At 37.1% G+C, this 23095-nt stretch overlaps 1 protein-coding gene across 8 annotated transcripts in view; it reads left to right on the top strand.

Annotated features, from left to right (window-relative positions):
• The window catches only part of LOC111151855 (putative RNA-binding protein Luc7-like 2), a 63299-nt gene that overhangs the window by 5320 nt on the left and 34884 nt on the right, over nucleotides 1-23095 (top strand). For 4 of the 8 annotated variants that reach the window (XM_022510069.1, XM_022510073.1, XM_022510071.1 and 1 more), the window contains 2 exons: nucleotides 9520-9590; nucleotides 11226-11320. In XM_022510069.1, the coding sequence (XP_022365777.1) occupies nucleotides 9520-9590; nucleotides 11226-11320 (166 nt within the window). Of the gene's footprint in view, nucleotides 1-6277; nucleotides 6327-9519; nucleotides 9591-11225; nucleotides 11321-23095 lie in introns of those variants that run through there. The other 4 variants (XM_022510072.1, XM_022510077.1, XM_022510078.1 and 1 more) reach the window with 2 other exon arrangements.

Raw genomic sequence — 23095 nt, 5'->3', positions numbered from 1 at the left:
AAGCAGTGTTATCTTCAGTGGATTTTCTTCATAAAGTCATCTTTACTGTAATCTGTGTTTCTTGACTTGTCATCAACATTGAGAGCATTTTTTTTTAAATTTTTCTCATTAGCATAATGAGCCATATTTATTTCTTGGTCAGTTGTAAACCATTCTATTCCACTTGGATTGTTCATTATAAGTGAAGGAGGCATAGCCTTTAATGTATAAGCACACATTTTAAAAAATAATAATGGGGTATATCTTACTCCAGAGCTTGTAATTCTTTTAACTTAAGAAATTTTGGCAAAAATAAGGTTAAACAGTAGTTAAAAACATCAGGCTAAATAAGAGTTCTACTGAATATTTGACTTAGAGGTTCAGGCATATCAAAACACTGAAAGCCCTGTTAACATCCATACAGTGAGCCTGTTTTAAACAAACTTTAACTCATTTTACATTTTGAACTCTGAATATTTCCGTCTGCAAAACAGCCCAGAAAATAGTAATGGTATCTATCATTTCATGTAATCTTGTTTTCTTCTTGGATTCTCTATAGTCGTTTAGCTTTCCTCAAGGAAGCCTATGCTTGTGAGATATTCTTTTACTTTGGGTAAAGAAATAAATGGAAGCCAAAGAAAAATCATTTTATCACTACATAAGCTCTGTAAGCAACAAATAAATGCTTTGATTTGGATAAGATGTTACATGAGGAAAAATGGTGGTGAGCTGCACGTTCAACATAGGTAGGAAAGGTGTCATGGATCATGGTCTTTGAATGAGTCAGATAGTGGTGTTGAGTACTCAGTGGTTTATACAGACATTAAAGCTTGAAGTTGCTAAGAGTTCAGGCAAGCGGTGGGGTTGCAAAGATAGGTAGATGGCTTAAAACTGAAGGTCACCTAAGTGTGGGCAAAACTAGATCAGTGAGGCAAATGCTCCTCAAGGATGGAATTCTAGAAAGGTACATGAAATGGATTGAATCCTGCAAACTTGGGGCTATTAGTATAGTCTCAAGGAAGTATAAACGTTTATTTTAATTACTCAGTCAACTAAGAAATTGTAGACAAAGAAGATGAAGAAAGGTGGAACATTTTGCAGGAGAAGGAATGAGGAAGTGAGAGGGTACATTTATGACAGGAATTTTGTGAATTCACCTGCAGAAAAGTCATTCTGTATCTTTTTGGTTTAAATTCTCATGCAGTAGTAGCCGCTAGGGTAGAAATTGGAAGCAAGGCCAAAATACATCAGTTGATCAATTTTTGTAAGGTGACTGAGGTTGTAGAGTAGTTTTGTAAAAACTGAGTAAATGGGGGCGCCTGGGTGGCTCAGTGGGTTAAAGCCTCTGCCTTGGGCTCAGATCATGATCTCAGGGTCCTGGGATCGAGCCCCGCATCGGGCTCTCTGCTCAGCAGGGAGCCTGCTTCCACCTCTCTCTCTCTCTCTCTCTGCCTACTTGTGATCTCTGCCTGTCAAATAAGTAATAAATAAAATCTTTAAAAAAAATAAAAAAACCAAAAACCGAGTAAATGTATTTTGCTCTTTTAACATGGGCTAGTGAAAGGAGTCTTTTTAAAATTTTTTTCTAAAAAAAAAAAAAACTCACTAGATATTGATCCATATGTTCTAATTTAGTTGTGAACCATGTGCATTGATGTTTGACCTGTGTGATTCAACATGAAAATAATTTAACCAGATGCCCTTGCTGAGTCTTTTGTCATGTCTTCTGAATGCATGGTAAATTGTTTTGTTTTTATCTTCTTGAGACTTCAGTTTTCTCTTTCAGAGTAAAACTTTCCAGAGTTTTACCTTTCAATAAAATAAGTTGGATATTAATTGGTTATTATCTATGGGATACTTAGCTGTTCATTTGCCTCTTTATTTTGTCCTGTTACTAGATTACGCAGTATACCCTTTTTTAGTTATTTGAAGGTATATTTTAGATCAGGATTGGTACTGTGGCCCACCTGCTTTTTGTAAATAAATTTTTATATGAATACAGCCATGCCCATTTGTGTACCTACTGTCTTTTGCTGCTTTGCCTTGAAACAGCAGAGTTGAGTAGCTGCAAGAGATATCTATAGCTGGCGAGTTTGAAATGTTTGCTGTCTGGCCCTTTAGGAAAAAGCTTGTTGACCACTGTTTTGGTGAGTGATTCTCAAAATGTGGTCCCCAGACTTTAGCAGTACCTGGAGACTTGTTAGAAATGCAAATTCTTGGGCTGACTCCAGAAATTCTGGGGATTGGAGCCTATAATCTGTGATTTAAACAACCTTCTAAATGACTCTGATGTGCATTAAAAGTTTGAGAAACTCTGTTCTAGATAAGTGTTTCTCAAGTGTTCGTCTCACATACCACCTTGACTGTTTTTTTAACCCTATTTTTGTTTATTTAATATTTTCTAAACATAAACTCACTTTCTCAAAACTTAATTTTAAAATGAAAATTTATGTCACCAGAAAATACAATGAGAACAACATGGTATTTTTTTTAATATTTTTTTTCAAGATTTTACTTATTTATTTGACAGAGAGAGGGAACACAAGGAGGGAGAGTAGGAGAGGGAGAAGTCGACTTCCCACTGAACAAGGAGCCTGAAGCAGGGCTTGATCCCAGGACCCTAGGATCATGACCTGAGCCAAAGGCAGACACTTAACAACTGAGCCACCCAAGCTCCCCAACAACATGATATTTTAAGAGATAAAACTTAGACTCAAAAAAAAACAAAAAACTTAGACTCAAAAAAATTCAAGAAAAAGCTTAGACTCTGTTGTCACACATGCTAAACATTACCTTATTAAAGGTATGGACTTGATCATGTACTTCTAAAGTTAATTATGATAATCACTAAATGATTCAGTGGTGCTTAAAATGTTGGTGAAATCCTGTTGGTGAAATTGGATAACACCTAAAATCATCTTTTGTATAAATCTCATACTTTGGAAAATACTGTTCTAGTGAAAGAAAAAGCTGTTTTAACTACATACCCAAGCCCTGAAGTCGAAATGACCAGAAGAAGCACATACCTGTGAGATGGAGCGATCTAGAATCCCTAGAGAGGTTCGTCTAGCGCTCAAGGGTGAAATTACTTCATTTAGCTTGAATTCTCTCCTCCTCAGTAGTGTTTTGGCCAATGGTAGCCAGCAGTTCTGCAGGACTTCACCAACCTGTTTCACAAGGGGCATGTGGAAAGGTGCCTGGCTCTGGGAAGGCTACTTATAAAAGATTAACCCCTGGACTAGAAACTGTGGGTGAAGTGGCTGTGGTTTTACCTTGTGGATAGGGGAACAGCGGGACAAGCTTGCTGGAACAATAGTTGATTCTGGAAACCATGTGGTCGTATTTTGAGAAATTCCCATGTTATTTTACTTGCCTCATGGTATTAAAGGGATACTTCCCTGGACATAGTGTTCTCTTTATTTACTGGCTGATGTGCTTTAGGGTATAGTAATTGTTAATAGGAATAGAATCTTTCTTTTCCTGAATATCCCCAGGTTGCTGATTTGCTTTAGTTACTTCTTTTCCTTAGAGATTATGGACACATTGGTTTCTGTTGTCTTTTGTATCTGCAATAAAGTAGTGATGTAGGACTCTAAACTGACAGGCTAGTGGGAAATGAAGGTTTACACATGAACAATTATATTTATTTTTAATTGATGAATTCTGTGATGTTGATTGTATGGGTCTAATTTGGCAAAAACTTTAAAAAAATGCAAAAGACAGACACCTATAGGAGTGAACAAATGTTACTTTGTTCAAACTATAAACAAAATATTGCAAATGAAGTTCTTCTGCTCCACTTCACAGTCACAGTTCTTTCCCCAGAGGCCATCCTGGTGAATTTGGTGTGTATTCAGCATGACACAGTATTTCTGCTGTGTTGTTTCAGTAGTTGCAAGGCTCAGTCTCCTTCATTGTAATCTGTTTTTCATTCTAACTTCCTTTATCATTGTCTGTCACTTCTGTCCTTTGATATTCTCATTTCTTTTCTTATTTCTTTCCTTCACTATATTTTGATTTGGGGAGGCTCCTCTTAGCTTTTATTGCTATAGCCAGCTGACGAGAATTTGTCTTTTTGATAAATCAACCAATCACTTTCTCTTTGGTTCTTTTCAGCTATTTCTTCATAGCCAGAGATAGCTTTCATTACTTCTGGTTTTGTGTATAGAAAGTTCTGGATGATAGAAGGCACCAGATATTCCCAGTATAAGTGTTACTGTATCAGAATTTGCAGCTCTGCAAGTAAGTATCAAAATGGAAAATTTAGCAGGCTGCAGCTTTTTAATGACCATCTTTCCTTTCTGACATATATCATAAAACACATTCTATATAATCTGCTTTTAGAACTTCATTTTTAGGTAACAGTTTATTCAGGCTTTTCTGATATATCTCTTAAATCTAAGAGGAGAAACATGTTGGTAGATATCCTAAAGCGCCATTCCACCACCAGCCCTGCTGTGGCTGAGAGTCTTTGCTTGTGTAATGAGAAGATTAGGGGTGGAATAGAACCCTTGGAATGTAGCTACTTTAGTATTCCTGTTCTCACTTCTCCATCACCATTCTTTTAGTTCTTAAATATCCTGTAAGCTTTTTCACCTAATAGCCAGGCTGTTCCTCTGTCTCATTGGTTACAATTCTGTTACATGGATTTTCTTTTCTTTTTTTTTTTTTTTATCTTTTTAAGATTTTATTTATTTATTTTTTTGACAGAGAGAGACACAGCAAGAGAGGGAACGGAAGCAAGGGGACTGGGAGAGGGACAAACAGGCTCCCACTGAGCAGGGAGCCCGATGTGGGGCTCCATCCCAGGACCCTGGGATCATGACCTGAGCTGAAGGCAGCCGCTTAACGACTGAGCCACCTAGGCGCCCCTACATGGATTTTCATAGACAAGTAGGCTGGTAGATTTAAAAAGTTAACTTTAGCATTATTAATCTTTGATCATATTCAGTAAGAATGAACTTGTTCTAGCAGTTTCTACAATGGGCATTGCAGCTCTACAGTGGGCATTGCATGGGTTTGTTTTGGGGGTTCTGATAGGGGTAATAGTAGTACTTATTTGTGATTATAAACCTATAGAACCCTATGGAAAGGTTAAGAGGGATAGCTTTCTGGACCATATAGTACCCTTAGTTTTGCATTTTCTGGGGGAAAATAAATTTGCTACTACTTACTTGGTATGACTTTGTAAGTTCTGTTAGATAGAAGTGACTTAATTTGGAAGGGACAATGCCATAATTGGTTTTTCCCACTGCCACCTTTGAGTACATAATAAATACATTACTGAAAAGTTCGATATGTATCACGTTGTGTTAACTATTTCAAAACTCCTCTAGTCACAATATATTAAGTCATGGTAATGAGTCATTTTACAAAACAAATTCTATACTTTCAACTGTATAAATATACAGTGAATTAAACTAAGTGTGTAAACAATGCATGGAGTAATAGGTTTTTTTTTTTAAAGGATAATTACAAATGCATTCTTATAGATGAGCTTTAGGCTGAATTCTAAAGGAACAGCAAAGGTAGGTGGGAGAAGTTAGTGGAGTTGGTGTGAAACTTTGAGAAGAGTGTAAAAGTAATCACATGGGTTTTTCAGTGTAGCAGTCGTGGTGCAGCAGGAATCTCCTGCTTTGACCCCTGAAGACAGGGGCTTCCGGGACAGGCTTCCTGCCCCGTATGAGACTAGAAATTGGCCACCAGTCTTTATAGAGTTTCTGTGTTACTATGTGGACGCAGTAGCTGATACATTACAAGAAGTGTAGTACTAAGAGGGTGAAACATTTCTCTGCATTTGATGATTCCGAGAGCACAGGAAAATGAGAAACTAAGCTATCGGTATACTTCTTTTTCTTGCTCTGCTTTCCTTTCACTGAAGGGGTATGGATTTTATTTCAGAGGGAATGTACCTATCCTGTCTTAACCCAGTGGTGACAGTTGGCTCCTAACTTGTGTACCTGTGGGGAGGGGTTTGGTTGTCACATTGGAGAATATGGGAGGGCTTTCTCTCTCCTGACCCCATTTATAAGCTAGGGGTTGCTTCCGTTTGCTTTGTGTGCTATTGAGTTTTCTTTGTTTTCCCTAAGCTAAGCTCTAAGCTAATTCTATACAAAAGAAATACTAATTAGTTGTTTTTATAAATTGCTTGCCTTAATGCCTGATAATATGCAGTAAAATAAGGATTCCGCATACCATTATATATGTCAAATATTACAGAGTTTAAGGTTCTTTTAATTACGATACTAAACTCAGTTCACTTTTGCTTAGCCTTCACAGTTGTTGATCACATAGCATGGTCATCCACTCACAGCTTAAAAAAATACAGGGAGCATCGGAGAGAATGGGTAAAGTAAAATTTTGATGTTTTTAAAATAGCACCTAAATCTATGAAAGTTTATTTGATTTATTGTTTGTATGGGAGGGAGAGGGTGGGTGGCACGGGGGGGGGTGGGTATTGGGAAAACAGCATGCACCATGTAAAATGATGTCAGATACCATCTAGGCTGAAGTTTTAAGTGTTACTACTACTGTTTAAGTCAGTTTCAGAAGAGGCAGGACCATAAAATAGCAGTGTTGGGATTTACAGTGGGCTTATTTTTCCCTCCCAACAAACTGAAGAGGATTTTGAGCATAGCAGTATTCGAGTACATTCTGGGCTGGAGCTGCCTTTCTAAGAGTGGCCTATCTGTATTCTCCAAGTGAAACTGCTTCAGTACCATGTTAGGTCCTGTTAACTTGTTGAGAAACTTTGAGAGGAATAATAGGCATTCCAGTTTTTGTTGGTATACTTGCAACTCAGGTGTTCCCAAATACAGATTACAATGTATGAAACTCATGAAGGGGTTGAACCAAAGAGAGAACTAAAGAAAGTTGTTACTCTGATATTAGTTGCTTAGTAATAAATATTAACAGAAATTTTGATGCTTCCATTAAAATGAAGAACACTTTGCCTACCAAAGTTCCAAATCAAGTTACTAATTCTGAAAACTTGGGTTGTAGTTATGTACAAAGCCTAATTAATAATTGTAGAGGTTACAGGGTAGAGAAACCTCCATGTTTTTATGGGTAGGACATTGTATTGCTGTAACTCAAATAACTTGGTTTAATCTCTGGCCTTGTTATTTTAAACTTTTAAAACTTTGTTTACACACTAAAAATCTGGATTGAAGAAAAAAACCAGGTTTTACTCAGAAAATACTATTCTGGCCCTAGCTTTGCTATTCCTCTACATGTAGCCATTTGCCAAAGCCAAATTTGACTTGGAGTATTTACTATTCCCTGAATCTTTCTGCCTACATAAGCTTTGTTAAAGATAATACTCCAGTTTGAAATGTTCTTCTTCTTTCCTGTGGTCTGAGTCCTCTTATCTTTTCTTTAAATTTTGGCTTCTGCTTTTTGTATGAAGCCTTTTCTAACCTCTCCATCCTTGGTGGCCATTCTACTCTTAGAATTCCTGAAGTACTACTGTTAGAGACATCCATTTGGCTCTTGGGTCATGCTACCTTTATTGTTATTTCATTTAACTGTCCTATTTCTCTATCAACATCATGGACTCCTTGAAGGTAGAGAGCTTGTAATTATATGCCTATTTGTAACCCCATTGACTAGCACAGAGGATATGTGCACTAAGAGGTTTGATTCTTTCATTTGGATCCAGTGTTAGTGTAAGAGGGTAACTGTTTTTTGTTTTTTTTTTAACTCAGGTTATTTTTATATGAATATGTGTCCAGAAAATCCAAAGATAAAATATTTGAATTCATAAAGTAATTCTTTTTATTAAAAGATTTGGTTCATAATTGTTTTCTGTTAATTGTAGTCTGCCCCCCCCCCTTTTTTTAAATGGGCACTGCTTTACCTAGTTTCTTTTGAAAAACATGGTTTGGGCCAGATACCTTGATAAAAACCAAAATTACCAGTATTTTTATTTTAAAATTCTTTGTTGGTTTAGCTAAATTATGCGTTTCATGGCATAAGCCCAAGTAAGTTTATTAAATACTGCATGGTAATGTAGTCAAATTATTTTAAGATGCTAACCTTAAAGTCTCTTAAGTAAAACTTTAAAAATACCAATTACCAGATACTTAGTTGCTAGTCCATCTTGGGATATTTCTGCATCTGAAATTATTAGCGGTTTTATTATTTCTTGGTCTTAGAGGTTTTTGTAATGTGTAAGCTGTTATTTGATAGCTGTATTTATTGTGTTTGCAGTTATCAAATGTTTATAGAGCAAGCACTCTTTTTTAAAAAAAATATTTATTTATTTGACAGACAGAGATCACAAGTAGGCAGAGAGGCAGGCAGAGAGAGAGAGAGAGAGAGAGGCCCCGCCAAGCAGAGAGCACGACTCGGGACTTGATCCCAGGACCCTGGGATCATGACCTGAGCCAAAGGCAGACGCTTAACACGCTGAGCCACCCAGGCGCTTCAAGAGCGACCACTCTTAACGCAGTGAGAAGTTACTTTAAAATGCTTCTTGGCATTTATAGAAATAATGCTTTTTGTAAGAGCTCAGTAGGGATAATGTTTGCTAAATTCGTATTTGGAATTGTTTATATTGTACCTGATAGCTGTGTCTTCAGGGCACGTATATCTTTTTTTTTTTTTTTTTTTTTTTTAAAATTTTTTTTTTTTTTCAGAGAGAGAGAGAGGGAGAGAGAGCGAGCACAGGCAGACAGAATGGCAGGCAGAGGCAGAGGGAGAAGCAGGCTCCCTGCCGAGCAAGGAGCCCGATGTGAGACTCGATCCCAGGATGCTGGGATCATGACCTGAGCCGAAGGCAGCTGCTTAACCAACTGAGCCACCCAGGCGTCCCAGGGCACGTATATCTTAATGTTAGACTTAATGTTGTGATTTCTGAAGCAGAAACAGTCGCCCTACTTCATAAAATGTTTGACTAGTGAAACTTCTTAGTACCTTGGTATTTTTCTGAGGCCTGGTTTATAATATTACTGAGCCATTAGTTTGACATAGTATTGAAACAATATTGTTGTTGCATGCTGAAAAGCTTAGATATTGTAGTAGTTAGAATCCTAGATATGTAAGGGTTTTTTTTTTTTTCCTATTTAAAAAAGTTACATCATCTTTAAAATTCTTAGCATAATTTGGGTACAGTTTAAAAATAAGACATTTTTTCTTACATGCCAGTAAGCAAAAAAAAACCCTAATATATAGCATTGCCCTTCTGGTGCTGCTTATCGTAGTACCATTCTAACGCGAACTTAGGCCCGGCCCTCACCAAAGTTTTAATGAGATAATATCTTTAAAAAAGCATTTTTTTAAAAACCCCTCTTGGCCCAGAGACCATTTCCCAGAGTTTCAGCATTGGACTTTTTTCTGTGGTCAGTCATACTCTTATGTAGGGTTACACTTGTTAAGTCAATATTTTGAAAAAACAAAACACCCTGATTTTGTTCACTTTTGTTTTCATATACAAGAATCTTTACAGTCAACATGTACTTCTAGATGCTGTATTGAAATTGCTGGCAGAGTCTATTCTATACAAACTGAACAATCTGGCCCCTTGTTTTATTTGTAAAGGTTCAATGTATCTATGCCTGCCTACTTCAATCTGCAAGGGAGTGTCAGAAAGGCCCCGCATTCGCCGAGCCGTGAGTTATCACTAACTTTTCAGATGTGTTAATGAATGTGGAACAAAAGCAGTTGTGTTTAAAAGGAAAAAAGGACCATCAAAATAACCTTTATTATAGTAGCAGGCGTGAACACTAAATGATTTATTCCAAATTGTGGTGTCAAAAATAACCTACTTTAACTAGAGATTAGCCTCTAGAAAACCTATTGTTGAACTGCTCTGAAGCTATCATTTTCTCTATAAATTACTTTTCTTAAATTTTATATACCCTGATTACAAATGAGAATTTTCTTTAAGTCTTTTTAACGGAGTTAAAACAATTTGAACAAAATCTTACCCCACCTAAAAATGACGTATTTAGTTGACTTCGCATTAAGTTCTTCAAAGTAATGTCATGTCCATGTGAAGTAATGTCAAAGTCCATGTGAAAGGGGCAAAGTTTTAACCTTTCTGTTATTCACATGTGAAAAACAAATTGATTTAAATAATTGAATCACTTCTAGGTGAGTTTTTGGAGTGCCCCAAGCATCATGTTAAGTACAGAGGTATTTACAATCTCTTTTGGTACCAACAGTTCTCGCTTCAGTAATTCATCAGTAGGTTTTCATTCATCAATGATGATATCAATTTAAGGCTAAAATAAAACACCTACATTTCTTAGGGCTTATCATTCTACATAGAAAAAATGTCCTTAAGAGTTTTTTTTTTTTCCCTTTTCTTTTTTTCCAAAGAGATTCTAAGCAAAAAAATTGTAACTAACATCTATATTTTGTTACTAGAGCTAGTTACCTTTCTTTTTCTTAGACTCTTTAAAGTTTGAGTTAGATAGGCATATTTGACTAGGAGGTTGGATGCTTCTGTTGCTTAGGAGGTATATTGTGTTATATGAAGACAATAAATTTAAATGTACCGGGTTTGGCCATATGTAGCACAGACCACCTAAAATTTGAAGGTATGGTACCTTTGGAGGCATTAAAGTTAACGTTTCATTTAGGCAATGTGCCTTTGTCTGACTGGTGTGTAAGTCCTTCTTCCAGGTTTGTACACTCTTAAACACGCTATTCTACCCTCTCTAACTCATCCCAGCAGCAAAAGGGAGACACTTCAGCTGGAACAAAATAGTGGAAGAAATGGCGTCTGGGGTTCAGTGGGGATTCGCAGTGTGTATGCAATGTTTGCAAGATTACTTTTTATGTTTTTCAATTAATGTAAATAATTACAAAATAAATCTATGCTTAGTGTGAAGTAGGGAACACTGTATACCAGTAGAAACTTCCTTGTGGGTCTGCTGCAAGTCGCTTAACCTCTTGGGGCCTCAGTTTCATCATCTGCAATGTAAAGGAGTTGGACTCCATAATCTTAAAAGTCCATTCCTGCTCAATATCCTATGCTTTCCTGAAGTACTCTGTTTAACAGAATGCATTGCTTTCCCACTTTGACTATTTGAATTACATGTGCAGTACACATACTGCAACTGCATGTCTAAGATAGTTTTTCTGTAGGATATTCTATAAAAAACTAATCCCTCTTGAGCTGATTTATAAATATATGTGTGTATAGCCACACAGAAAAAGCTAGCGATAGTAGGGCTCTCAGAAAATAAGTATTTTCTAGTTGTCTAACCTTGAATGTTATTAACTTTCCTATATTACAGGAGATACTACTCGTCAACGAATCAAGTTCAGTGATGACAGAGTATGCAAGAGTCACCTTCTCAACTGTTGCCCCCACGATGTCCTCTCTGGAACTGTACGTATTTATTAAATTTACTGTTTGATTATTGGTATTCTACAGAAATGAACTACTTGAAAAAGACTTAATTCCTTGTCAAATTATTATCTGATGATTTTTTAAAAAGGTTTATCAGAGGAATTTGCATCTCTTATATTGTTTATTGAAGTTGATGATTTAAATCTGCAAAAATGGAATTCCTCCAAAAAGTCATTGTTATCCTTTGCTTTATAATTATTTCAATTCTTCAGAGAAATTTTTAAAAAAGCACTTCTTATTTGGAATATAGAGGCAATTTTTATGCTGTAGTTGCACTTTCAGTTCTGAAATTACAGAAACAACTTTTAAAATAGTTTTCTTTACTGTTGATCAGAGTAGACTTATGTCTAGAGCATTATATGTTTAGATTTGTGCACATTATATTGTGGAAGTCAGAGGAAAACATAGTCGCAATTACTTAAATTCACACAACTTAATTTGCTAGTAGTGTCACTTAAAATGCATTTATATTCCTGACTCCAATAATGTAAAGCTTACTTAATTTAGATTCTATATCTAGTGATGTTGGTTGACCTTGGAGTATTGTCATTTTAATTTGAAAGATAAATCACATGGTGATGGACCTATTTAAATGGAACAGAGGATCTGATTATCTGACTTTGGGGTTTGGTTGAAATGATCACTCAGTGCAAGAGCTTTCCTTCACAGGCTACATGTGGTGGTGGAGAAAGACTAGTACGAGCTAAACATTTATCTGGCTTTATTTCTCATTTGCCTGAAATGACTGAAATGAAGAAAAGATTTCTGGTCCATTTTCAGACATGAAGAGTTCCTGTAGTTAAAGTATTCTAAATGAGTGGTTTCTTCTGGATAGGAGAAGTTAAATAGCTCTAACAGAAATCAAGGGTATATACAATAGGAAACACCTCTGTCTTTTTCCAGTAGGAAAGACGGTAAAACTGTATTAGGTTAAAAGAAAGAAAAACAGTAACCCTGCATTTAAAAGTATATGTGATAGCTAATTTTTTTCTAAGTGCAATAACGTAACCCAGATTCTGAGCACTCAACTTAGAACTATGATAGATAATTAACCCTAATTTCTACTCTTTAGAGTGTCCATAAAGTATTTTCTGCTGTACTTATAAAACATTTGAAATCCGTAAAATGTATAATTATCTGTAGTATACTTTGATTCTCCACATTTACTATTAAATTTAACAGTAGTTAATGGCTAAATTATCACTTCAAGTAATTTTTGAGAACAGGATTAATTAACAGAGTGACAAAGTTAGTTTTTTTATTTTTTAAAACTATAAAACCAGCCATAGCAAGTGTTATATTCTTCAGATTTGCCATTAATAATAAAAATCTGGCATCACAGTAGTGCTTTATGTTTTATAATGTACATTTGCATTTATGCTCATTTCTTTTTTTTTTTTTAATTCTATTTATTTGAGAGAGAGTACAAGCGGGGGGAGGAAGGAGCAAAAAGGGAGAGAGGGACAAACAGACTGAGCGCCGAGCCCATTGTGGTACTCGATTCCATGACCCTGAAATCATGACCTGAGCTAAAACCAAGAGTCATGTTTAGGGGCACCGGGGTGGCTCAGTTGGTTAAATGTCCAACTCAGGTCATGGCTCAGGTCATGATCTCAAGGTCTTGGGATTGAGTGGTGCGTCAGGCTTGGTGCTCAGGGCAGAGTTCGCTCCGCATTCTCTCTTTGCCTCTCCCCTCCACAACCACACTCCTTTGCTTGTGTGTGCACGCATACTGTCTCTCTAAATAAAATAAAGCACAAGCTAAATAAAATAAAGCATAAGCACAGGGGAGCTGGAGAGGGAGAAGCAGGCTTCCCGCTGAGCAGGGAGCCTGATGCACGGCTTGATCTCAGGATGCTGGGATCATGACCTGAGCCCGAGGCACAGGCTTAATGACTGAGCCATCCAGGTGCCCCAAAACAAATGAAATCTTAAAACTGTTTTGTTTTATGATCCACAGTTAGCTTTAATGATAGTAGGTGAGTATTCAAAATCCCGTAGTTCTATTGATTTAAAGTACAATTGGGACCAGACCCAAGTTTTACTCATCATGTTTTCTACTCTGTAGGAAATACTTAATTTTTTTATTCTTTTAAATGAAAAAGGATGAGTGGTTGGTCTTAGACTTTCCTTCTTGTAAGTTCTTGCCTGGTGGATTTATAAGATGCACATTTTCTCAAATCTAACATCTCTGAAACACACATTTTTAAATGATGATAGAAAAATACTAATTGGTAACATTTTCTTATGGTACAGAATTAAATATTGTGGCTTAAAATTGTCAGTGCTTGGATTATATTAAAAATGGTTAATGAAAACCCTTTTATAGGCACTATGCCAGGGAAACTCTGGATGAAAATACCTCCTTTTTGTCAGTGTAATAGACCTGAGATTGCCTTATGTAAAGATGATATTAAGAAGTTGTGAACCTCTGTGAGAATTGAAACAGAGCTTGTAGAGATGGCTATGGGACTTTGTTAAGACCTAAGGGTTAGAGAGTGGTCTCCTTGATAACTCAAAACCATACATGGTGTTACTTTCTCATGACCCTTATTAGGAAAAAGCTATTTATAACAGTTCATCCTGTGTACAAATGGTTTATAATTACAGACTTATGACTTACTTAGCAACCAGTCTCTAGAACTACTTTTTTGGCACAGTCTAACAGTGCATATCTCTTTATGTTGAAATGCCTGTTTCTCTTTTTCTTTCTTTTTTAACATGTTAGATGAAAAGAACTGAATTGTAACTTGATTTTATAATGTTTTTTCTTTGTTGTATAACTAAAGTTTACCCTTTTTTTTTTTTGAGATCTGTCACTTCCAGCAGAATATCACTCACCAATACACTAAATTATTTAGCAGAAGAATACACAGAAGTATATTTTCTGGCATTTTTGGAGATGGAAAGTCTGATTTCTAAAAATGCAGTCATGACTAACTATTGTATGAAGTATTTTTGGAATTCAGTTTGATGAAAAATGCTCCATAATATTTTACCTTTCATTAGTCTGATACTCTAGTATAACTGATACATAAGTTAAGAAGTCGGGAGGTCAGATGTAGAATAGAGATTGAAAATAATTATACATATGTATTTTTGGGTTATAGTTTTTATAAGCATGACTTTTCTTATAACTGAGGAAGCTTCTTTATTTCAAAGGCTTGTGTTATTCCCTTAGTCATTGAGAATATTGTTTTAAGTCTCATTCTTTTCCTCCTTTTGGCACACTTAGTTTCTTATTCTAGTCACTGTGCAAAGAGTAGGCAGCACCCCTTTCAGATTTAGCTTCTTGTGATCTGGGAAAAAGGTGTGTAGTAGTAATATTTTAATTTATACATTTATGTATGTATGTATTTTTAAAGATTTTATTTATTTATTTGACAGAGACAGACACAGCAAAAGAGGGAACACAAGCAGGGGGAGTGAGAAAGGGAGAACCAGACTCCCCACTGAGCAGGGAGCCCAATGCGGGGCTCTATCCCAGGACCCTAGGATCATGACCTGAGCCGAAGGTAGACGCCTAGCAACTGAGCCAGGTGCCCCTGTAGTAGTAATAATTTAGAGGCATTAAATATAAAGCAGAGATGGTAACAGAAGCTTGAAATTGAGGTCTGCAGAGGTGAAAATGTTTACTCTCATGATGTGCCTGTCCTGAAATCAGAAATGGCCACTACTAATTTTATTACAGCCATCATCAAGTGTAATTGTAGGGTTGACAGACCATCATGTATTGTAATGTAAGGTCATCATTTCATAGGTGGGAAAAATTAAGGCTCAGAGAAATTGTGCTTGTCAGATGTCTCACAGAGAATTACAGTGTATTATATAACACAGGAATCTTAGAGGTATTTAAATACTTTAAAAAATGTTTTTGTGGTTTTTGTTAGTTTTTTAGATAGCACAGTTACTTAGGTCAGTGACTTTCAAATGTTTCTGAAGCATCCTTGGAGGCATTTCATGCCCTATGGGGACTGGCCAGTCTTTCCTATTTCAATAGGAATTTTACACATTACAGGTATAGGGATTTTCCATGAAATTTTGTTTAAAAAGAGATTCTGCTGCTCAGAAATTGAATTTAAAGTTTAAAATTGAGGGACACGTGGGTGGTTCAGTCGTTAAGCATCTGCCTCTGGCTCATGTTATGATCCCAGAGCCCTGGGATCGAGCCCTGCATCGGGCTCCTTGCTTGTCAGGAAGCCTGCTTCTCCCTCTCCCACTCCCCCTGCTTGTGTTCCCTCTCTCGCTGTGTCTCACTCTGTCAAATAGCTTAATAAATAATCTAAAAAAAAAGCTATAAGAAAGTTTAAAATTGAGAAATCAAGACAAAGATAAAGTAAAAATTTTTTTTGCCTTTTTGAAGTGATTGAGTAGGAATATTAGTTGTCAAAAATTCTCTGTTGATTTTATGGTGCCCTAAAAGGTTCTGGTTTTTAGCTGAAGTGCAGTTTTTACTAACTGTTAAAAGTCCCTTATTGTTTCTCTAAACTGTTCTGTTTAAGGGCTGGTCTAAAATCGGTTACTTGGATACATACAAGCCAGAACTTTAAAACTGTTGAAGTCTCTTTGCTAGTACATATGTAAAAGAGCCATGGGAGTATGGAGAAGCAGAATAAGTGTAAGAAAGAAAGAAACCGCAGAATTTTCTCAACCAGACCTTAGAATGTAAGTTTCATAATAAGGGCAGGCATATTTTGTTTAGTGCTATGTCCTCAGCATCTAGAACAGTGTCCCTCCGTTGTGTTGAATGAGTAATCAGTCCACCCAAAGTAAAACACTAAAGTCTGTTACAGAACTAACCTGAGTTTGAAAAATTAACGATTGTTAGTGGGAAATGTGTTACCTTTTAACATGTAAGGTGCTGGAGAGTGTCTTGGGTTTGTTGAGTTGCTTATCTAAATAATGACAGCAGTAGGGGTGCCTGGGTGGCTCAGGGTTAAAGCTTCTGCCTTTGGCTCGGGTCATGATCCCAGGAGCCTGGGATAGAGCCCCACATCCAGCTCTCTGCTCAGTAGGGAGCCTGCTTCCTCCTCTCTCTCTGCCTCCTTCTCTGCCTACTTGGGATCTCTGTCAAATAAATAAATAAAATCTTTAAAAAAAAAATGACAGCAGTAGTTCCACATGCAGATGTGAAAAAATTAGTCTTTAGATACTTTCAACTCAAAATTTCTTCCCCCAAAATGGCTTGTTTAGGGCTAATTTGTTTTGTTTTTTTAAGATTTTATTTATTTATTTGAGAGGGAGAGAGAATGAGAGGGGAGAGATGTCAGTGGGAGAAGCAGACTCCCTGCTGATGTGGAATTTGATCCCAGGACTCCAGGATCATGACCTGAGCCAAAGGCAGTCGCTTAACCAACTGAGCCACCCAGGCGCCCCTATTTTCGTATTTTTTAGCAGTTCTTAGCATCAGTCCAGATAACTGGCTTCATTTTTTTTTCTTTTCAATTTACATAACAAGTAAATTTCCAGAGCTCCCCAATTTGTAAAAATGCCAGTTTTAATGCACCCAAAGTTTTACCAGTTTTGGTTTTTGTTTTTTTTTAAGATTTTATTTTTTTATTTGTCAGAGGGAGAGAATGTGTAAAAGCAAGGGAACAGCAGGATGAGGGAGAAGCAGACTCTCTGCTGAGTCTATCCTAGGACCCTGAGATCTGACCTGAGGCAAAGACAGATTCCCAACTCACCGATGCCCCCCAGGTGTCCCTAGTTTCAGCTTTCGATGTATATTTTATGTTCTTTTATTAAGCAGATTTTGTGATTTGTGTTTTATTCTTCAGTTACAAAAATGCATTCTTTTAATAAGCATTTCTAGAGATTACTTAAACCAAAACACCTTTGGTGTCTAGGAAGTCAGAGGCACAGAAAAAGCTTCCCAGTGAGTAATTAAACTTTGCTATTAAACTTTAAAAACCAAGCCCTCAATATTGTTGATAGCATTGTTGGCAGATTGGCGCACGAATACCCTGAACGATTCAACTTAGGGTGTATATGCCCTTGGGAAACTTTTTTCTGCCCTACTAAATAATCTTGTAGCCATTCATTTTATATACTTTAGGCTTATGGAAGTGATTTTTTAAAAGATCTTTATTTTTTAAGATTTTATTTGTCAGAGAGAGGGTGCATGCTTAGGGTGCACGCAAGCAGGGAGAGTGGCAGAAGGAGAAGCAGGCTCCCTGCTGAGCAAGAAGCCTGATGCCAGACTCAGTCTCAGCACCCTGGGATCACGCACGACCTGAGCCAAAGGCAGACCCCTTGATGATTGAGCCACCCAGGCACCCTGAATCTTTAACTTCTGTAATAGAAAATTTTGACTATAAATAGAAGTAGAATTGTATAAGGAACTTCATGTACCCATACACCAGCTTCAGTAAATCTTGACCACAATGCTACCTTATTTATAATCACTTAACATCCATTTTTGGTATTTTGAAGCAAATTTTAACTCTTGGACCTATCTGATAGGACGAATCTTGAAACAATATAAAATAGTAAAGACCAATTACTCCCAGGCAAAGTAGAATAAGATCTGGAAGTCATTGTTATATAAGTCATATTGTTTTTCATAGTTTGGTACTTCATTAACATATTTTGGTGTCATATTTTTTTTTCTGTACATTGATTCTCAATAAATGCTCATGACCTGAGAACCTCAGATCGTCCTCTGAGTATTCCCAGAACTCTTCAGATCTGTTTTAGAGATGTGTACAGTTTTATAAACTGTGTTTTAACAAGTCTGAAGAAACTAGTATGTCTCCGAGGCTATTCAGTGAAAAGAGAGAGTGGAGTAGTTATAAATGCATCATTTGGAGGATGTAAACAATGAACACAGAGAAAGCGCATGATAATAAGTGAAACCTTAAAACAGATATTTTTTGTTACTGTACCAGGGGATTAACCACAAATATCAAGCAGAGTCCCAGATTCTCTATCACTGGAAATATTTTTTAAACTGATGAATTTTACCTTGATGTACAGATGGCAAGACAGATGACTTACTGAAATACTTTTTTTTTTTTCTTTTTTTTTCTTTTTTTTCCCCTCCCCCTCCCGCTCTCTGAAATACTTTTTAGTTTGATGATTCTCACTCATTAAGGGAACTTGTAAAAGCAGTTGGTGTTTTATTTTGACTCATATACAGTAAAACATTGTGAATGTTTATTGTCCCATAGACATTACTAGTCTGTAAGATCAAAAAATATAGGCATATATATTAATGTATTTGGGTAATGTAATTTGTAAAATTTCCACATTTTGGTTTTCATGGTTTTTTTTTTTCCTTTTATGGTATTTATTGTAGTGTTTGGAATAATGAAATTTAAGTAATACCAAAATTAAGAAACACAAAAAGAAGGCTGAATGGAGAAAGTAAAGAGAATTCACAGTAAAAGTTAACAAAGAATTTCTCTTCAAAAAGTCATTTGTTTGAGGTGCCTGGGTGACTCAGTGGGTTAAGCGGCTGCCTTTGGCTCAGGTCATGATCCCAGGGTCCTGGGATCATCAGGCTCCCTGCTCCGCAGAGAGCCTGCTTCCTCTCCCCCTGCCTGACCCCTCTCCCTCTGCCTGCCTCTCTGCCTACTTGTGCTGTCTGTCTCTGTCAAATAAATAAAATCTTTTTTTAAAAAAGGTGATTTAGGGACACCTGGGTGGCTCAGTTGGTTAAGCCGCTGCCTTCGGCTCAGGTCATGATCCCGGTGTCCTGGGATCGAGACCCACATGGGGCTCCTTGCTCAGCAGGGAGCCTGCTTCTCTCTCTCTCTGCCTCTCCCACTGCTTGTGTGCTCTCCCTCTCTCTTTCTCTCTGACAAATAAACCAATAAAATCTTTAAAAAAAAAAAAAAAGGTGATTTATTTTTTCATCTCTTTGGGAGTGGTACTGATGACTGAGATCATTCATTCATTCACTTCACAAGTACTTAGGACCTACTGTGTGCTGTGTTGGGGATACAGAAAGTGAACACAGGTTTCTCCTTTAAGTGGTGGGAGCTAGCATTCTGATGTCAGAGACAAACAACTAAGTGAAAAATAATGTGATTTCAGGTCATGATTTAAGTTTCTAGGACCAAAAAAAGCATGGTTAGGTAACTTAGACTGAAACAGTGGTCCATGGTGGTTAGAGAAAACTGTTCTGATGAAGTGACATTTGAAGAGATAGAACTGTTAAGAAACTTAAGCCAGTCATTTCTGAGCAGGAATGAACTTCTATGTTGCTTCCTCACAAGACTTTTGGTGTTTTCCTACTTATTGTACATATGGCCAAAAATACAAAATCCTTAGCCCAGTCTGGTCTTCCTTGAATGAATAAATCCTTGAAAAATTCCCGTTTTTTTACCAGACTGATTTATTCATTGTTATCTCACTGTTTTCCTTCCCTAGCATGATTGTCGTTTTAGGTTACCTCTTTTTCTCTTGCTGAAGTAACTTTTTTCTTTTTTACACATTTAAATCCTGCCTGGCTTGCTACATGTGATTGTGTGAGCCTAAAACCTTTTAGCCTCAACCCCAGTGTAGCGCCTGCTCTCCATCCTACTTAAAAGGCATTCGTTACTTTTTCTTGTTTATATATGTGTTCTCTCTTCTCAATTAGCATTGTCTTTCTAGGGCAAGGACTTTTTTCTTTCTTTCTTTCTTTTTTTTTTTTAGATTTTATTTATTTGAGAGCCTGTGGATGCGAGAGCACAAACTGGGTGGAGGGGTAGAGGGAGAGAGAGAGAGAAGCATACTCCCCACTGAGCAGGGAACCCGATGCTGGGCCTGATTCCAGGACCCTGAAATTATGACCAAGCCAAAGGCAGATGCTTAACCAACTGAGCCACCAAGGTGCCCCAGGGACGTTTGTCTTAATGTTATCTAGATATCTTTGCATATCTTGGTTTGGGATGAATAAGAAAATATCTCATGCTATGTTCTTCAAAAACAATTAAAAGCTAGAAGAGCTTTATTCTTTATCCACTCAGGGAAAAATGGACTTGGGAGTGGAACACATAAATGGGAATGAGCAGTTAATACATGGGAAGTGGCAGAAAGCAGGAACTCATCTCTGCGCGCCCAGTGTGCCCGTTTTCCTCTTCACCCATCACTGTGTTGGACTTGTTCATTTGAATGCCAGGATTGGAATTAGGAAAGAAATACCATAATTTCTACTTTAAGACATATGGCGTAACTTGAATGCGTACTCAGGTTTTATTATTTCAAGGCTTTTTCCATATTATACTGGGCTTTCTCTTGTTACTGAGCTGGGGCTGGAATCAAACGTTGAACATAGAAGAGAGATTTTACAAATAGGAAGTTAATGATGCAAGAAGTGAGAATCAAAGTGTGGGTGACTTGTGTTTTAGAAAACGGCATTGGAGGGCATGTGGAAGGATTCGCATGGTCAGCCAGGGCTTTGTATTTCCCATGCTCTGTCCTGCTGTCATGTCATTGTTTCACTTTTTCTCCAACTGGTGTGCATTCTTTTTAGTACTTTACCAATATTACTATCCTTCAATTCCTTGCTATTTTTGTACTGTGTCTAAATTATTGTTGTATTTTGATATCTTTCAACCTTTTCTTGAGACTCTTAAAAAATAGTGTAAGAAAACATAATAAAACAACACATGGGAAGAATGACTATTTTAAACAAACTAAGCAGTATAAATAAATAAATAAAAGAATTATGGGCTCTCTGCTCAGCAGAGAGCCCGCTTCCCCTCTCTCTTTGCCTGTCTCTCTGCCTACTTGTGATCTCTCTCTGTGTCAAATAAATAAATAAAATCTTAAAAAAAAAAATTAAAACCAGGTTAGAGAACAGTGAAACTATTGCTCTAATGAAAGTGGTTTTTAGAAAGTTAAAATTATGAAGCAGTGGAGTATGTTTTTTGTTTTTTGTTTTTGTGGGGTTTGTTTTTATTTATTTATCTTTTTTTTTAAGATTTTATTTATTATTTGACGGAGAGAGAGAGATCACAAGTAGGCAGAGAGGCAGGCAGAGAGAGTGGGGAGAAGCAGGCTCCCCGCTGAGCAGAGAGCCTGATGTGGGGCTCAATCCCAGAACCCTGGGATCATGACGCGAGCCAAAGGCAGAGGCTTAACCCACTGAGCCACCCAGGCGCCCCTGTGGGGTTTGTTTTTAAATCATAAGTATGATAATAGGAATTTATACTGTTATTCTCAAGTATTCTTCCTCATCTTCTCCCTCATTAAATTTCTCTCTGGCAGTATACTGTGATCTTACAGGTGGTACTGTTCTTTAAAAATACTTTTCTGGGGCGCCTGGGTGGCTCAGTGGGTTAAGCCGCTGCCTTCGGCTCAGGTCATGATCTCAGGGTCCTGGGATCGAGTCCCGCATCGGGCTCTCTGCTCAGCAGGGAGCCTGCTTCCCTCTCTCTCTCTCTCTCTCTCTCTGCCTGCCTCTCTGTCTACTTGTGATCTCTTTCTGTAAAAAAAAAAAAAAAAAAAAAAAAAAAAAACTTTTCTATTCTTTCTTTCTGTCTTTCTTTCTTAGGTTTTGTTTATTTGGGTGACTGGGTGGCTCACTTGGTTAAATGTCTGCCTTTGGCTCGGTCATGATCTCAGGGTCCTGGGATGGAACCCCACATGGTGCGGGGGTGGGGGGGGGGTCCTTGCTCAGCAGGGAGTCTGCTTCTCCTTCTCCCTAACTCTCTGCCTATTTGTGATGTCTCTCTCGGACAAATAAATAAAATCTTCTAGAAAAATACCTTAAAGTATTTCCATTGTTAATAAATTGACTTAGGAAAATCAGATTTGGGGTTCCTATATAATTTGTTAAAGAGGGGCTCCTAGAAGAATACTCAAGCTGTAACTCTATGGAGGAATATGTAAAACCGTCTGCTTGGAAAACTTAATTGGATAAAGCAAGCCTTTACTGAATGTAGTATTATATCTGTTCCATACTGGACACTGGTTCTTAGATTTCCTTTTGTTACATCACCTTCAGCATGTCCAGAACAAAACATTTCCTTCACAGACCAACTCTTCCATTTGATTTAGTCATTTCTCTTGATGGTGTCACTGTTTGCTCATGCTTGAAGTACTCCTGATCTTTTCCTCTCCGCACTTCATTTCCAGTTAGTTAATTGGTTAGTCATTAGTTCCATTTAATTAGTTGATTGAGAGGATATTGAACTATATTAAGGACTGGGTTTAAATTTTTACTCCGCTCCTGCCTGCTTATAATCTTAGATTTGTGATCTTAGGACTTCTCTGAGCCTTGACTTCATTGTTGTAGAAAGGTGGTGGAACTGATGATTTCAGAGATCCTTCCCATCTTTAAAATGCTTTCATTCTTCTGTAGCACTCTGTTTTACCTCCATCACCTGCTTTCTCTCCTTTTTTTTTTTTTTTCTTCTTCCAGATTTGACCCTATGACTTTATTTCTGGCTTGTCCTAGTAGCCTGTTCTGCCCTTGACTTCTTTCTTCTTGTCAGTCCATCCAGTAATATGGTGTTAATGCTTCTAAAATACAGATTTCATCGTATCCTATTTCTGCCCAAATAGTCAAGCGTTCTTTGCCTTTAGAGAAAATTTTGCATATTGATACATGTTCAAAATTTTCAGCAGTCTAGTCAGAATCTATTTGATTGGTGCAGCAGTCCTGAAATATTTGAGAAAAGAGAAGTTCAGAGAAATTAAATGAATTTCTCAGAGTTAAATGGATAATAAGATGTTAAGGGAGGTCTTCTGAGTTGCTGAGTACCCAGTCTGTCCTTATTTTATTACTTCGACAATAAAGTTTTCAAGTAAAAGTGGAAAAAG

This window comes from Enhydra lutris, unplaced genomic scaffold (assembly GCF_002288905.1).
Source record: "Enhydra lutris kenyoni isolate GAN:26980312 unplaced genomic scaffold, ASM228890v2 scaffoldscaffold27, whole genome shotgun sequence".
NCBI lineage: Eukaryota > Metazoa > Chordata > Mammalia > Carnivora > Mustelidae > Enhydra > Enhydra lutris.
This window is presented reverse-complemented; position numbering and strand designations above follow the sequence as displayed.